An 18,405-nucleotide genomic window follows, 5' to 3' on the forward strand; every position below is an offset into this window, starting at 1 on the left:
GTCTTCCTTGGCTATTCAAGGATTGCAGATGAGAGAAATCAAATATTTTATGAAAAGGAACAATAGCCATAAATGAGCATTCTGGTCTGCAGGAATTGAAGCTCCATTGTCCTTCCTTTAGTTGTGGTGGATGTTTTTCAGAGCTACAGCCAGGCCTGGAACCTATGCTGTTGACAATCATGTGGTGCTGGAAATGTCTAGAACTCAAGGCTGTGACTCATTTTGTTGCTGGTGCTTGCCCAATTGACCTGAATCACCATCCTGTACTGTGTTGCTGTTTCTCTCATTGCTTGTCCACCTGCACCTCCTTTAGCTTTTTTACTTGAGCCACTGTCAAGTTTCAGTGAAGCAAGCTACATAATTTTTCTGTATAATTTAAGTTGTATGCTATTGGCCTCTACTGTGAAACAGGGAGTTGACCAAATGCCATCCTGTACAGCTACAACACTGGCATCTAACCGGCTATGTGAAAAATGGCTCAGGTATGTCCTGAACACAAAAAGCAGGACAAATCCAACCCGGCCACTTACCGCCCTGTCAGTCTACTCTTAATCATCTGTAAAATAATGGAAGGGGTCATCAACAGTGCTATCAAGCGGCACTTGCTTAGCAATAACCTGCGCACTGACACCCAGTTTGGGTTCCGCCAGGGCCACTCAACTCCTGACCTCATTACAGCCTTGGTTCAAACATGGACAAAAGAGCTGAACTCCCGAGGTGAGGTGAAAGTGACTGCCCTTGACACCAAAACCACATTTGACCGAGTGTGGCGTCAAGGAGCCCTAGCAAAACTGGAGTCAATGGGAATCAGGGGGAAAACTCTCCACTGGCTGGAGTCATATTTAGCACAAAGGAAGATGGATGTGGTTGTTGGAGGTCAGTCATCTCAGCTCCAGGACATCACTGCAGAAGTTCCTCATGGTAGTGTCCTCCACCAAGTTCCCCTCCTAGTCACTCACCATCCTGACTTGGAAATATTTTGCCGTTCCTTCACTGTCGCTGGGTCAGAATCCTGGAACCCCCTTCCTAACAGCACTGTGGGTGTGCCTACACCACATGGACAGCAGTGGTTCAAGAAGGCAGCTCACCACCACTTTCTCAAGGGCAACTAGGGATGGGCAATAAATGCTGGCCCAGCCAGCAAAACCCACATCCTGTGAATGAATAAAAAGAAAAAAAGTTGCATCCAAGATGGATTCTGAAAAGTTGGTGTTAAAAATGTTCAACTTGCATATTTTTCAACCTGACAGCAAAGCATTTCCATAAGGAAGTTGAGGATGTTTTGGACCAACTTGTACTAAGAATCAGTAGAGGCCAAGTTCAGGATTGATTACTGAATGTTATATATGTGTTCAGTGTGTCTAAATTATATACCAAACCCTTTAGATATTTAGAGTGGCTATGCCCCACCATTTACAAGTCATAAACTTTATTGCATTGTATTTTCTATTATAGGTGTTGTAAATTGGCTGTTCACGTGGAAGGCAGACTGAAGAAAAGGAGACTCTAGCATCAAATTTACAGTTTTGCTTGAGAACCTTCTCTTCCCCCCCCCCCCACCTTTCATCAGGGCAAAAACTAAAATGGAAAGTGATGATGACCCTTTGGTGCAACATCTATGGCTGGAGGAAGAAGAGGACGACGTGTTGGCTAACTCTTATAGAGGCCAAAGACTTTGCAAGAAATGCCACTGTAGCTTTAAAAGATTATTCTACGATTTGAATGTTAAAGGCTTTTGGGGAGTAGTTGGGTGGATGTTTACTAACCTATATTGCACTGCCTTAATATTAGTAATAGGTTGCACGATCCCAACAATTCTGACTGTTGTTATGCTTATGCATTGTTCTGCTCTCGATATAGATATATCCTACAATGCCTTTGAGATTCGTAACCATGTATCCTCACAGCGCTTTGATGCATTGACCCTTGCTTTAAAATCACAGTTCGGGTCTTGGGGGAGGAATAGACGTGATTTGGCTGAGTATACATCTGCAACTTTGGAGAAACTCATCATTGAAGAGCTGCAAAAACTACACAATAATGCTTCGCAGTTAGGTGATGCCTCCCTTGTCAAAGCCACTTACAGATCAAGTGAAGCCCAGTGGCCTGATGGAATTCAGCTGTGGAAAAGAGACTTGTTCTCACACCTCATGCCCAAGGAGAGTTATGACGGATATAGAGTGCGGCAAGCAAGGACTGTGCCACACAAGAACTATCCAAACACCTACATTAATGGGGACACTCAGACGCATGCGCTGTGGAGGATGGAGCTTGTATTTCTAGCAAGAGGTGATGATGAAAGGAATATCTTCACGAAAGAGCGTTTGTTGACGATTCATGACATTGAGAAAAAAGTCATGGACCATCCTCGGTTTCGGGAGTTTTGCTGGAAGCCTCACGAAGTCCTCAAAGACATGCCACTTGGTTCATATTCTTATTGCTCACCTCCCAGTTCTCTCATGACCTATTTTTTCCCGACAGCACAAGGTGGAAGGATTTACTACGACGGGATGGGGCAAAAGTTGGCAGATATTCGTGGTATGTTCTCATCTAATCTTGGTCAGTAAGTGAGAAAAATTATAAGAATTAAGAACTGGCTTGAGTAAATGTTTTTGTTTGTGTATGGTTTAATTTTACTTCTTAATGCTTCCTATTAATTTTGAATACAATTGCAGAGGTAGTCTAACCACTATTTATCCCATTCTATTGCTAATAGTGATTGTAAAGCAGTGTATAGGCATTCGTAGTCTTACCTTCCATCATGTCGAGTTAGCAGCTGAAGGAAGCAATCCGAAAGAAAGCAATTTTCCATTAATAAGAATTAATTATCACTAATCAATTAGTCATGATCTTACAATTTTTGTAAGAGTGAATGCTATGGAAGAATGTAAAAAGAAGGCACTGATAAATATACAATAGGGTGCACAGAACAAGGAAAGATAGTTAAAGTTCTAATATATGTTGAGCAGAACGCTGAAGAGTGGTTGTTAAAGGTGATCATAAATGAATGATGCAGCAGCTACCTTTGCAGGAGTTAGCAAGTTTCAAGGCTAATCTCAACTGATTAATTGTTCAGTTGTTCATTGAAGGTGAAACTTGGATTCACTTCCAAATTTAAAATTTGAAATACACAGCTGCTAAGAGAACTAGAGGTTGCAACTAATGTAACATATATTGGCTTTTCACAACTAAACCCAGGGTTTTATATAATGACCTAAAATAGTTATGTTTCAACCGATTTATCTGCTTGGACAGCCAGAAGTATTGACCAGTAGTTAAAAGCTAATGTCTCCTTGCAAGCAATATAAACTAAATACTGCAGCTTTAAAAGGGGTGCAGGAACAGAGAAATCTTGGGATGTGTGTACACAAATCTTTGAAGGTAGTAAGGCAAGTTCAGAAGGCTGTTAAAGCATATAGGATCCTTGGATTCATAGAGGCATAGAATACAAAGGCACAGAAGTCATGCTAAACCTTACATAGATTAGACCCCAGCGAGAGAATCGTAGTCAATTCTGGGTGCCATATTTTAGAAATGATGTTAACACCTTAGGGAAGTTGCAGAGAAGATTTACTAGAATGGTGCCAGAGATGCGGGGCTTCAGTTTCGTGGAGTGGCCCATTGGCTGTTTGTTTTTAGAGCAGGGGAGGTTAAGGAGAATTTTAATGGAGGAGTTGGAAACCATGGAGCATTTTTATAGAGTACATCGGGAGAAACTGTTCCCATTGATGACAGTATGGTATCCAGAGGAGACAGATTCAAACTAATTGGCAAAGGAAGCAGAGGTGGGATGAGAATTTTTTTTACCCAGAGATTTGCTATGACCAGGAACGCAATGCCTATAAAGATGATGGAAGCAGGTTCAGTAATCTCTCTCAAAAGAGAACTGGATAAATTCTTGAAGTGGAATTTTTCTCAGGGATATGGAGAAGTACAAGGGAGTGGAGCTAATTTTATTTTATAAATTTATAAATTTTATTTTAGTGGGGCTAATTGGATAGCTCTTTCAAAGAGCTGATACAGGCACTTGAGCTAATTGGCCTCCTTTTGTGTTGTATATTCTATGAAGCAAAATATATCCCATTTTACCATGTCAATTCCACACCATTCCTACTTTGTACATGATTTAGAAAATGAGAACTTTGTCTGTATGAAACCTGACGAACCTTTCTTTCGATCCAAGGACCATGAGTGTCAAAAACTTGAATTTGAGCTTATACTTGATCAGTTAAAACAGACTGCCTTTAGCTTTGGGAGGTAATATGCTGAATTATGTTGTTATTTTAAATGATTTTGTATGAAACAACAGCCTGTAACAAATTCCATTGGTTTCTACACTTGCTGGAAAAACCATGACTTTCTGCCAACTACTGTTATTTTGATTAACCAGTCCCAGAGTTATTGGTCATGCTGGGACTTGAGCAATCACTTGTTCCAAATAACACATTGATACCAACTTTGGCAAATTAATTTTTTATGAACTACAGTTCTATTCACTTTACAATCTCTCTGGAAAAATCAGCTGCATTGGTATAAAAAATCTAAAATTTCAGATCTTGAGAATATTTTGTATTCAATTACTGTTATTTGGGTCTCGTCAGCTGCAGTTTGTATGCTAGAGTATTGGCATATGTTTCATGGTCTGGCCCCAGAACTTCTGTAGAAATATTTAAATGAATATCTACTGCAATTCCTGGCTTTTGTACTAGAATTGTATTTTTTGCTTTCAAAGTCCACTTTGAATAATGCAAGAGAAACTGTTTTATGCATATCAGAGCTTCAAATAGAGCATGTTGTAAGATTTAGTTTGTGACAAAATGTAACTTTTTTGCCTATAATCAAAATTTTGGAGCATGAAGCTTAGGCAGTTGAAGGGGTGGCTGTCAATAATGAACTGAGGGGAAGGAAGCATACACAAGAAGCCAGAGAATTAGAGGGTGCGGCAGGAGGAAAGTTGTAGTTTTGGAAGAGGGAACACAGAGGGGAATGAAAACATGAAGGATTTAAAAACAAAGATGAAGGTTTTAAGGGTTGGATTTTCAGCCCCTGCTGGGAATGTGATCAGAGGCAGGCAGGAGATTAAAAAAAGAGCCACGCTCCCTCTGTGTGCTGGTTTCTCTGGGCCATTTTTGCAGAGGTGGGTTCACGGTATGGGTAGCTAACCAAGCTTAATAAGAGAGTCTATTGAGGCCAATTAAAGGAGGCCAAGTGGAATTTGCCAGCTGTTTCTTGAGGTGGCAGGGGCCAGTTTAGGTGCCTGGAGGCAGACACCCAGTGGCAGGCTCGGGTTGTGCAGAGAGATCCTTGTTGCATGCTTGGTTGCAGGAGCAGCCACAGCTTTCCCCGTAGAGGGGCTCTCCTTCCCTATCTTCTCTTCCCCTCCATCCCACCCTCTTCCTCCCCCCCCTCTCCACCCCTGCCACCTTCCTCCTTACAGCACACCCTGCCCCTGTGCCACACCACCCCCCACACCACCATTGGTGGCCTGTTAATCTATTTTTTAATTAAAGATTTTTAAAAAGTTGGAGGGAGGGTGCCTCTATGTTGAAGCACCCTTTCCCTTTCTTACCTTCCACTAGACCCCGCTGTTCCTTTCCTCAGAGTGCTGGTGGTTTTAAGTGTAATAAGTGCGCTCGGCCATGGGGGTCATTGCATTGCTCATGCTCCTTATGGACTCCTCCATCACAGAGACCATGGCGTGCATTCCCTCATGTATCTCCGCCAGATCCTCCCGCACACCCTGCTGGACTTCCACCATCTGCTGCCTCAGGGACAACTCCAGAGGGACATCATCAGCCACCAACTGAGCATGTTCCTGGTCCCCAGCAGTCCTCTGACTGCCGACACCCTGGGCACCCTCTGTCTCTGCCTGCACCTCAAGCAAGTGTGAAGTGCCCTCACCGCTGTGCACTGAGATACTAGCCGATGATCTTATTCCCACTGTGGTGCTGGTATCTGTGCTGGTGCCTGCCTGGCTGAGAGGGTATGACGCTGGTGCATTCAGATCATCAGCATCCTCGGGTGAGCGGCAGCCCTTCAGGCTCCTGAGACTGAGGGTGATCTGGTGAGGCTGAAAGGAAGAACAAGGACATGTGATTAGTTGAAGTAGTTACACTGTTGCTGTGCGTGCCTGGCACCCAGATCAGGGTGCCCTTGTCTTTCCATTATCAATGGGGATTCCATGTTGGAGGCTGAAATCAATATACAGTCAACGGTGGAATAGTTGCAATGACAGACTTTCTGACCTCAATGCACTGCACTCTTACCTCCTCATGGCACCCCAACCTCACCGCGGCTTGTTGATCTAGGCACATGGCACCTCTCCAGCTCCAGTGCCTCTTGCTCGTATCTGGTAAGGATTACAAGGTTGGACGGCACTCCGCTGGTCCGCAGCCTCTCTATATTATTGTGGGCTGTCTTCTCCTGAAGGGAGAGAGGAGCATTGATTAGTCCACCCTATGCCTGCATTGCCATTGCAGCCTTGCCACCCCTGAGGTAAACCTTGCAGGGCTCAGCTGATTCGTGACCTTGGAGCCACAAAACACTAATTTCAAGCAGCCAGGGCTCACCCCCTTGCCCAGATGCTGCCTCCATGACATTTGCCACTCACACTCTAAGAACTCTGAGGTCCGGAGTTGGGGGGGGTGGCCACCTAACTGCTGTGCTAAGTGGCCCATGCCAACACGGTACTCACCCTTCCCAATTGCAGGAGGTAATTAAATTGCTTGCGACACTGCACCCATGTGCACCTCACCACATCATGGGAGCTGACCCATGATGCCACTTCCTCCCAGGCATGTTTGGTTAGGTGGGGGAGGGCTCCTCCTCACGTCCCTTGGGACAAGGATATCCCAGCATGCTGCCACCTCCTCCAGGAGGACAGCGAGGCACTCGTCGGAAAACCTCGGGGCCGTCTGCCCTCCCACCTGTCCTGTTCTCCGACGACGTTCACATTGCTGATCTGCAGAATCAAAATCAGCCTTAGCACGGCTGCCTGCGCCATTTTTTAATAGGACGCCGGGTTGCCATTGGACCTGGCGGACATTGGCCTCCTGCCCCTGCCCGCCCCTTCCCACTGATCTCGGGAGACGCGCATTACGCTGGACGGGCCTTAATTGGCCCGCCCGTGTAAAATGTCGGTGCGCACCCGATTGCGGGCGGTGGTCGGTTTCCCAACTACTTCCACCGAGCCCACCTGACACGGGAAAAATTCTGGCCCGGGATTGAAAAGCTGCACAAGAGGGCTGAGTTTAAAAAAAAATCCAAGAGTGACATCACAGGAGAAACATAAATGCATTGGTTGGTGAGAAGCTGTTGTTAGGGAGGCTCTTTAAGTAGCTCAAAATTAGAAAACGCATTATTTTTAAAAGAGATAGCTACTTAGATTTAAGTAAGAAACACAAGCAATAGGGAAGTAAAGTCAAGGCCATGTAAAATAAAATAGGAAAGTAAACCAAAGTAAAAAACCAAAGTAAAATGAAGTTAACATACGGGAAGTAAATTGAAGCCATGGCAGGACAGCTCGATCACGTGGAATGCGTATCCTGTTATACGTGTGAAGTCATTGATGCTACCATTGTTCTAGATGACCACGTGCAGGAAATGTCACCAGCTACAGAAACTTGGGGCTGAATCTTCTGGCTGACGTGCGGGTGGCGGAGCTCGCACGTCAGCGCTTAAAATGTTGAGCGAGCGTCCCGACGTCAGCGCGCGGCATCGCGATGTTTCAGTCAGTGGGCGCGTTATGCAGCGCGATGCGCACCCACCATTAATTAAAGGCCTTGTTAAGGCCATTAAGTCACCAATCGATGAGGATTTTGAGGGGCCCGTGCGAACTTCGGCTAGACGCACGGGCCCAACGGGCAGGCGGGTAAGTGATTTTTTTATCAAACCTCATCCAGTGGCGGGATGAGGTTTGATATCGGAATTTAAAAAGTTCAATAAAGTTTTTGTGTACTTCATTAACATGTCCCATCTCGTGTGCGAAAGAATGCACTCTTGCAGTTGGGGAATCCCCCCCACCCGCACAGGAAGCGCATAGCGCTTCCCGTTGGGCGGCACGCTGGGCGGGCCTTAGTTGGCTTAGTTGGCCCGCCTGCCCATCAAGGGCAAAATTCAGCCCTTGAGCTCTGGATTCCAGAGCTCCCAGTGACGTCTGAGTATAAAAATAGGAGAATTGAGCAATTAAACTGGGACTGGTTCTGTGGAAGATGGGATCTGTACAGGCCGGACGGTTTACAAGGGATACAAGGCTATAGGCTGTTGGAAAATGGGATTAGAATAGTTAGGTACTTGTTTGACCAGCACAGATTCGATGGGCCGAATGGCCTTTTTACGTGATGTAGGCTTCTATGACTCTATAACTGTATAAAACGCTGGTTAGGCCACAGCTAGAGTATTGCGTGCAATTCTGGAAACCGCATTATAGGAAGAATGTGATTGCACTAGAGAGAGTGCAGAGGAGATTTACCGGGATGTTGCCTGGGCTGGAGAGTTTTAGTTATGAAGAGAGATTGGATAGACTGGGGTTATTTCCCCTGGAGCAGAGGAGATTAAGGGGGGACATGATTGAGGTGTATAAAATTATGAAGCGCATAGGTAGGGTAGACAGGAAGGAACTTTTCCCCTTGGTGGGGGGATCAATAACCAGGGGGCAGAGATTTAAATTAAGGGGCAGGAGGTTTAGAGAGGATGTGAGGAAGAATTTTTTCACCCAGAATGTGGTGGGAATCTGGAACTCATTGCCAGAAAGGGTGGTAGAGGCAGAAGCCCTCATAACATTTAAGAAGTAGTTGGATGTGCACTTGCGATGCCATGGCATACAAGGCTATGATTCTAGTGCTAGAAAATGGGATTAGAATAGTTAGGTACTTGTTTGACCTGCGCAGACTCGATGGGCCAAAGGGCCTTTTTCTGTGCTGTAGACCTCTATGACTCTATGACCTGAACAGGACTGGGACGAATATCCTTGCAGGGAGGTTTGCTAATGCTGTTAGTGGGATATTAAACTAGATTGGCAGGGGGATGGGAACCTGGGGGCATGTTCAGAGCAGGGAACAGGAGAGAAAAAATTAGTGAGTGACTGAAAGACAGGAGAAGCACAGGTTAAAAAGCACAGGAATTTGGCAGTGTTAAAAGGTATGTATGAAAATGCAAGGAGTATAGTAAATAAAGCTGATGAGCTGAGGGCACGGATAGACACATGGCAGCATGATATCATTTCTATAATGGAAACTTGGCTTCAAGAGGGGCAAACATGGCAGCTCAATATTTGTGGATATAGAGATTTCAGGCAGGGTAGAGAGGGGGATAAAAAAAGGTAGGGGTGTGACATTATTGGTTAAAGAATCAGTTACAGCTGTGAGGAGGGATGTTACACTAATTGAAGCATCAAACGAGACCATATGGGTTGAACTCAGAAATAAAAAAGGGGCGGCCACACTTATAGGAGTGTACTATAGACTCCCAAATAGTGGAATGGAGTTAGAAGAGCAAATATGTAGGCAAATTTCTGAGCGCAAAAACAATAGGGCAGTAATAGTTGGAGATTTCAGATACCCTAATATCAATTGGGATCCGAATAGCATGAAGGGCACAGAGTGCACAAAATTCTTGAACTGCATTCAAGAGAACCTTTTCAGCCAGCATGTAACAAGCCCAATGAGAGGGGCACAATTCTAGATTTAGTCTTAGGAAATGAAGCTGGGCAAGTGGATGAAGTAGCAGTGGGGGACCATTTTGGAGATAGTGACCATAATACAGTTAGAATTAACATTATTATGGAAAAGAATAAAGATAGAACAGGAGTAAAAGTTCTAAACTGTGGGAAGACAAATTTTACAAAGCTGAGAGGTGAACTGGCGAAAGTAGGCTCAACAGCTACTAGAAGAGAAAACAGTGTCATATCAGTGGGAGGCATTCAAAAGTGAGATTCGACGGGCACAATGTAGACATGACCCTACAAAGGAAAAGGGTGGTACTGCTGAATATAGATTTGCCCCCTGGTTATCCAGAAGCATACAGGTAGGATAAAGCAGAAAAAGAAAACTTATGACAATCACAAAAAAGCTTAATACTGTAGGAGGCCTAGAGGAGTATGAAAAATACAGGGGTGAAGTAAAAAAGGAAATTGGGAAAGCAAGGTAAAATCAAAGAAAACCCAAAGAAGCTTTACCAGTACATTAAGAGCAAGAGAATTACGGAGGAAGGGTAGGGCCTATCAGAGTTAGACATGGTAACTTAGGTGTTAATGCTGAAGATGTGGGCAGTGTTCTCAATGAGTACTTTGTCTCTGTTCTCACCAAGGAGAAGAGGGTGATGCAGACATTCTTGTTAAAGAGGAGGAGTATGAAATATTAGATACAAGAAGCATTATGAGAGAGGAGGTACTGGAGGGACTGACATCCTTGAAGGTGGATAAATCAGGGCCAGATGGATTGTATCCCAGGCTGTTAAAGGAAGCCATGGAGCAAATAGTGGCTGCTCTGAGGATCATTTTCCAATCCTTACTAGATACAGGTGAGGCACCAGAGGATTGAAGGTCTGCAAACATTGTACCAACACTTAAAAAGGGTGTGAGGGATAGGCCAGAAAATTCTAAGCCTGTCAGTCTGACTTCGGTGGTGGGCAAATTATTGGAATCAATTCTGAAAGACAGGAAAAACTGTCACTTAGAAAGGCATAGATTGATCAGGGTTAGTCAGCATGGTTTTGTTAGGGAAGATCATGCTTTACTAACTTAATCAAATTTTTTGAGGAAGTAACAAGGAGGATTGATGAGGGTAATGCAGTGGATGTTGTCTGCATGGATTTTAGTAAGACATTTGACACAGTCCCACAGGGCAGATTGGTCAGAAAAGTGAGATCCCATGGGATACGGGGAAGGTGGTGAGTTGGACCCAAAACTGGCTCAGCAACAGGAAACAGGTAATGGTTGTTGAATGTTTTTGTGAATGGAAAGCGGTTTCCAGTGGTATTCCACAGGGCTCAGTGTCAGGGCCCTTGTTGTTTATTGTATATATTAATGAGTTGGACTTAAATGTGGGAGGTTTGATCGGGAAATTTGCAGATGACACAAAAATTGGCCGTGTAGTTGATAGTGAAGAGGATGGCTGTTGTCTCCAGAATGATATCAATGGTTTGGTTGAGTGGGCAGAAAAGTGGCAAATGGAATTCAATTCAGAGAAGTGTGAGCTATTGAGATAATGCATTTTTGGAGGGCAAACAAAGCAAGGAAATACTCAGTAAATGGGAGTATATTGAGAGGTGTTGAGGAAGTGAGAGATCTCGGAGTGCATGTCCACATGTCCCTGAAGGTGACAAGACAGGTGGATAAGGTGGAAAAGAAAGCATATGGAATGATTTCCTTTATTGGATGAGGTATAGAATACAAAAGCAGGAATGTAATGCTGGAACTGTATAAAGTGCGGTTAGGCCACAGTAGGAATTTTGTGTACAGTTCACCACATCACAGGAAGGACATAATTGCTGTGGAGAGAGTACAGAGAAGATTTACAAGAATGCTGCCAGGGCTTGAAAATTGCAGCTATGAGGAAAGATTGGAGAGGCTAGGGTTGTTTTCCTTAGAACAGAGGAGGCTGAAGAGTGACTTAACTGAGGTGTACAAAATTAGAGGGGCCTATATAGGGTAGACAGGAAAGACCTGTTTCCCCTATTTGAGGGTTCAATTACCAGGGGGTATAGATTTAAGATGATTGGTAGAAGGATTACAGGGGACCTGAGGAAAAACTTTTTCACCCAGAGGGTGGTGGGCATTTGGAATTCATTACCTGAATTGATGGTTGAGGCTGAAATGCTCAACTCATTTAAAAGGTACTTTGATCTGCACATGAAGTGCTGTAATCTGCAAGGCTATGGACCAGGTACTGGTAAGTGGGATTAAAATGAGTGGCAAGTTTAATATTTTTCCTTTATTTCAGCCGGCGCAGACCCGATGGGCTGAATGGCCTTTTTCTGTGCCGTAACTTTTCTATGGTTCTTTCAAGCTGGAGTCTGCCTGCTGTCCTGAATTGGATGGCAAACCTGCCCTCAGGCAATAAATTGACTAGGTGCCCTGGGGAAAATAACAGCCCTAAGTTTGCAGCATTGGAGAATGGGAGCCAATATGGGTCAGCAAAGCCGAGTGTGTTGGTTGAGCCAGAATTAGTGCAAGATTGGATATGGGCAGCGTAGTTTTGGATGAGCTGAAGTTTACAGAAAATGAAAGATGGAAGGCCAGGCTTTGGATTAGTTGAGTGCGAAAGTGACTTAAGTTTTTGGCAACAAATGGGCTCAGGTAGGAATGGATTTGAGTGATGCTATGAGATAGAAGTAGGCAGTCTTTATGATAATGATGATAGGAATGGGAGTCAGCCATTAGATCCTTGAGCTTGTTTTTTTTAATTCTTTCATGGGTTGTAGGCATCGCTGGTAAGGCCAGCATGTTTTGCCTGCCCCTAATTGCCCTTGAACTTGAGTGGCTTGGCCATTTCAGAGGGCAGTTACAAGTCAACCACATTTCTTTGGGTCTGGAGTCACATGTAGACCAGACCAGGTAAGGATTGCAGATTTCCTTCCCTGAAGGACATTAGTGAACCAGATGTGCTTTTACAACAATCGACAATGGTTTCATAGCCACCCTTACTGAGACTAGCTTTATATTTCAGATTTTTATTAATTGAATTTAAATTCCACCAGCTGCCGTGGTGGGATTTAAACCCATGTCCCCAGAGCATTAGCTTGGGTCTCTGGATTACTGGTTCCTTGATAACTTGTTCTATCTTTCAGTGAGATCATGGCTGATATCTATCTTAGCTGCATCCACCTACCTTAACTCCTTATTCTTTCATACCCATGTCCAGCAAAAATGGATCAATATTAGACTTAAAATTATTAATTGAGCTGGCATTATCTTTTTATGGAAGAGAGTTCCACTCTTAGCACAAAGGAGTGTTACTTAACTTCTCTCCAAAATGGCTTGGCTCTGATTTTATAGATTACCTTTCTTAATTGCAATTTTCCAATCCTGGAATGGGGTTTAAAGCTCAGCTCGTGGTTGAATAGGACTCCAAGGTTGCAAACAGTTAGGTTCAGTCTGAGACAGTGGTTTCAATAGGTGGTGGTCTTGACGGTACGGGTATATAATTTATGGTGGGAACCAAAGACAATGGACTTGGCCTTCTCAATGTTTAACTGGAGGAAATTATGACTTACTCTAAGACTGGATATCATACAAGTGGTCCGACATCACAGATGCAGTGGAGGGATGTAGAGAATTGGTGGAAGAGTGGGGATGGGTGTCAACCTACATGTTGAAAGTGATGCCATCTTTGAATAATGTTCTCAAGGTCTGACATGTAGATGAAGGAAAGATTTGCATTTAAATATTTATTTTCAAGATCACTGGACACCTTGAAGCACTTTACATCCAATGGAGTACTTTTTGAAGTAGGAAACACAGCAGTTAATTTGCGCTCAGCAAACTTCCATAAACAGCAATATGATCATGATAATCTGTTTTTTGTGATGCTGATTGAGGGATAAATACTGGTCAGAACTCCAGGGAAAACTCCCCTGCTCTTCTTCAAAATAGTGCCATGGGATCTTTTATATCCACCTTGAGCTGGCAGATAGGGCCTTGGTTTAGCATCTCAGCTGAAGACAGCACTCCAACATTGCACTGCTCCTTCAGAACAAAAATGGACTGTTAGGCTTGATTTTTTTTTTCTTTTGTGCCCAAGCCCCGGAGTGGGACTTGAATCCAGAACCTTGAGGCTCGGAGGTGAGAATGCTACCAACTGAGTCATGGCTGTCAAGTTAAGAATAAAAGGGTTCTATGGATGGATCCTTGTATCATTAGCTCTGTAGCACTCTAAGGGTGGGAAGAGAAGCCATTGTTAGATGTGCTCTGACTGCGATCAGAGAGGTAAGGTGGAACTAAGCAATGGCAATGGAGGAGGATGTTGTAGCCAATCATGTAAAAAGTTGCAGTGACCATGAAAACTCTTTCGAGTTATCAACAGTCACAGATTGCAACTCTTTCGAGTACAATCACAGTTCTTGGTTTCCGGAGTGGGACATGAACCCACAACCCTCTGATTCAAAGGCGAGGGTGCTATGAACTGAGCCACAGCTGACACCTCCCAATTAGTTGGTGAAACTCTTTCAAGTTATCAACAGTCACAGATTGCAAGTCTTTCAAGTACAATCACAGTTCTTGGTTTCCAGGAGTGGGACATGAACCCACAACCCTCTGATTCAAAGGCGAGGGTGCTATGAACTGAGCCACAGCTGACACCTCCGCAGTGACCATGAAACTCTTTCGAGTTATCAACAGTCACAGATTGCAAGTCTTTCGAGTACAATCTCAGTTCTTGGTTTCCGGGAGTGGGACATGAACCCACAACCCTCTGATTCAAAGGCGAGGGTGCTATGAACTGAGCCACAGCTGACACCTCCGCAGTGACCATGAAACTCTTTCGAGTTATCAACAGTCACAGATTGCAAGTCTTTCGAGTACAATCTCAGTTCTTGGTTTCCGGGAGTGGGACATGAACCCACAACCCTCTGATTCAAAGGCGAGGGTGCTATGAACTGAGCCACAGCTGACACCTCCCAATTAGTTGGTGAAACTCTTTCGAGTTATCAACAGTCACAGATTGCAAGTCTTTCGAGTACAATCACAGTTCTTGGTTTCCGGGAGTGGGACATGAACCCACAACCCTCTGATTCAAAGGCGAGGGTGCTATGAACTGAGCCACAGCTGACACCTCTGCAGTGACCATGAAGAGGGACAGTACACCATAGTTTCAAAAAAGGTCACATGTGTCTTTGGTTAAGGCTGACTGGATCACATGGTATTTCACAAAGGGACAGGCTGGTATCTTTCCTAAGTGCAAACTAATAAGCTCCAGGTGTCAAGTGGATGCAGCTATTGCATTCAATGATAAACATCTTAAGCCATTGTCAGAGGTGGCTTTTCATTCAATACTGATGAATTGCTATTTGTTCTTGTGTATTTATGAGAAATGTATGCATTTGTTGCTTTGCAGTTTTTGAATGAATGTTCATGGATCATTTGGTCACAAAACAAAACATAGAAAACGTGCAGCCAGTGTAGTGACTTTGACTATTCCTCAGACTTTTTGAGAAAAGGGAAGGGTCTTGATTGGCTGGAGCCCTCTGTGAAAGACAGCTTGTGGAGTAGAAGCAGGAGAGACTTCCTCTTAGAAAATTATACTGTCGGTTCACTGCCAATCTGCAGTGATCAGTCAGTTTGTACAGCTCATAGCAACTTAATAATAAAAAGCCATTTTGTTGTTAAGCTGCTGCCATTTTTCCTGCCAGGGCTGGGCCTCATTAATATCTAAAAGTTGGGGCCTGATGATGTCATTTGGATAGTGATGCTATTTTAACCCCTGGTCATGCAAGTCGTGCATAATACCAGGCCCACCAGTGAAAACTGGCAGGATTGGACCAGAGGAGACCCAAGTAAGTTGGATTTTTTTAATGGGTTTCCTTCACATCAATCTATCATTATTTATCTTATCGCAACCCTTTGTCATCTTGAAAATTTCCATCATGTCATTTGTTAAATCATCTTGGCTCTAGTGAAAAAGAGTTAACTTCTCAACTGCGTCTGTTACCCTTCATCCCAGGTAATATTCTATAAGATCTGTACTGCAATTTTCCATTGCTTTTATACCAATTCCATTAGATCAACACACAGCAGAGTTGGACTGCCACATTTGGCAGGTCAGCATGAAGACCAATTCGTATGCATCAAACCTGCTGAACATCTGACATCTGTGAGTTTTGCACTATTGAATTATAAATACTTCACAGCTTCTGTTCCCCAAGTAGAATCTATGTTGAATGTTGTAGTATAAGGGTCTGGCATATAAAGGGTTAATGAGTTGAGCTCATTCTGAACAAAACAAAAGTTATTAATTAAAAATTAATCGTGACTAAATAGGCAGTTTTAAATACCCAGTTAAAGCCAGGATTCGACACTTCCAAGACTCGTGAACATTGCGCTAACTAGTTGATCCAGGCAGCCACTGTTGAATAAATTTAAACATTGAGATCATGAACACCATTACTGTGGGAGCCCACCAAAACCAACAAGTGCTAGAAAACAAAAACAGAAAATGCTGGAAAAACTCAGCAGGTCTAACAGCATTGTGGAGAGAAAGACAGAGTTAACGTTTCGAGTCCGTATGACTCTTCTTCAGAGATTTTGCTTTTATCCTAAGCACAGGAAACCCCTTTGAGAAGAAGTGAATGGTGGCACCATCTTGGATTTTCGGAAACCTCTTAAAGTTGAACCAGTAATTCAAAAATTTTAACCATGGATCAGAAACCCATTCTTCCAGATCTATTTGGACTTATTCAAGCCCAGATCAATCACAAAATTTGGGACTTTGGAGAAGCAGATTGCTTAGATACACGATTGCTTCAGGTGTGGACAAAAAGACAGAACAAGGTGAACAAGGTAGCCCATTGTTTTATTCGGTAGGCCCGATAACCAATAATATAATAGCTAGACAAGGAATGAACGAATGATCTGCAAAATTTGATGAAGTTTTAAAATCATTCAACGCTTATTTTAACCTCAAGTAATAAAATCCTTGAAAGGGCTAAATTTACTAAACATGTCCAGCAGCCTGGAGAACTTGTCAACTCATTCATTAGTGAGTTGTACAGAATGGCTGAAGACTGTAACTACGGGGACCTGAAATCTGAGCTAATCAGGGGTAGTAGTAATGATGTAAATACCTGGAGTAAACCGGGATAGAATAGTTTTAGGATTGGCGGGCAGTGCACTCTCAAACAAGGTTCAAGTGGAGGAAGGTCTAACCCTTGAGAAAGCCATCCAGATTGTCAGGCAATCTGAAGTCTCATTTGCAGCACCGATCCACGTTAGGAGGAGAAAGCAAACCATGGTACAAAGTAAACCCCACTGTCCAGTTAGTGAAACAGCAGAGAAACAGGGACAATCCAGGCCAAGGGAAGCAATACCCTGACCGACCAATAGAGCGGCCATGCAAGTGCTGTGGAGCTAAGCATCCCACAAACGTGATCAGTGTCTGGCAATTTCAGCCCAGTGCTTCAATGTAAGTGAATAGGACACTTTGGGAAGCTGTGCAAAGCCAAAACATCAAAATGCACAGAAGATACCATGAGCATTTGTGAGCTCGAGACAGCACACCAAGAGGACACACAACCATGCTGCTTGGGTGATCTCAAAGATCCTGGATTTTTGTACTGGAATGTGGATGTCTTGTTTAATGGCCATCTGACAAACTTTTAAGTTGGATACAGGAACCAGCGTTACGATCCTATCGGACAGAGAACCATGGCTGGTGACCCAATGGTTGATGCCACCTACAATGCACTTGTATGGAACAGGAGGCATCAAACTCCTGATGAATGGTACTCTGCAGGTGACACTTGGGTACAAAGCCAAAAGAATTTGAGAGACCCTGATCAAGGTCCTTAACCACTGCTCAGCCAGAAATCCTGCGTCAACCTTGAACTTTTACAAAAAATTGATGAGGCCAACCAACAAGGGCCTGGCTCCAAGTATAGAAAGGAGTTCCCAGAGATCTTTACAGGAGGAGAATGCGAGAGGAGGACTCTGGGACAGGCAGTCAGCAGCACCTAGAGGAGAGTGCAAGAGGAAGACTCTGGGACAGGCAGTCAGCAGCACCGAGAGGAGAGAGCGAGAGGAGGACTCTGGGACAGACAGTCAGCAGCACCTAGAGGAGAGTGCGAGAGGAGGACTCTGGGTCAGGTAGTCAGCAGCACCTAGAGGAGAGTGCAAGAGGAGGACTCTGGGACAGGCAATCAGCAGCACCTAGAGGAGAGAGGGAGAGGAGGACTCTGGGACAGGCAGTCAGCAGCACTGTGGGGAGAGAGCGAGAGGAGGACTCTGGGACAGGCAGTCAGCAGCACCTAGAGGAGAGTGCGAGAGGAGGACTCTGGGACAGGTAGTCAGCAGCACCTAGAGGAGAGTGCAAGAGGAGGACTCTGGGACAGGCAGTCAGCAGCACCTAGAGGAGAGAGCGAGAGGAGGACTCTGGGACAGGCAGTCAGCAGAACCGAGAGGAGTTGGGTGTTGAAAAGGAGCGCGAGAGGAGCCGGGAGTTTAAAAGGAGCACAAGAGGAATCAGGAGTTGAAGAGAAGTGCGACAGGAGTCGGGAGTTGAAGAGGAGCGCAAGAGGAGTCGGGAATTGAAAAGGAGCATGAGACGAGCCGGGAGTTGAAGACAAGTGCGAGAGGAGTCGGGAGTTGAAGAGGAGTTGGGAGTTGAAGAGAAGCTGGGAGAGCAGGGATGACTGAGGGAGTTCAGAGAGGAGGGAACAAGAAGATCCTTTGAGTACCGCGAGTACGGCCGGGTAAGC

At 44.3% G+C, this 18,405-nt stretch overlaps 1 protein-coding gene across 1 annotated transcript in view; it reads left to right on the forward strand.

Annotated features, from left to right (window-relative positions):
- disp3 (dispatched RND transporter family member 3) overlaps positions 1-18,405 on the forward strand; it is a 748,238-nt gene that overhangs the window by 404,238 nt on the left and 325,595 nt on the right. The window contains 1 exon segment of the mRNA XM_078559213.1: positions 1,456-2,538. Coding sequence (XP_078415339.1) covers positions 1,584-2,538 — 955 coding nt within the window. The 5' untranslated portion in view covers positions 1,456-1,583.

The sequence above is a fragment of the Cetorhinus maximus genome, chromosome 15 (genome assembly GCF_964194155.1).
Source record: "Cetorhinus maximus chromosome 15, sCetMax3.hap1.1, whole genome shotgun sequence".
Taxonomy (NCBI): Eukaryota; Metazoa; Chordata; class Chondrichthyes; order Lamniformes; family Cetorhinidae; genus Cetorhinus; species Cetorhinus maximus.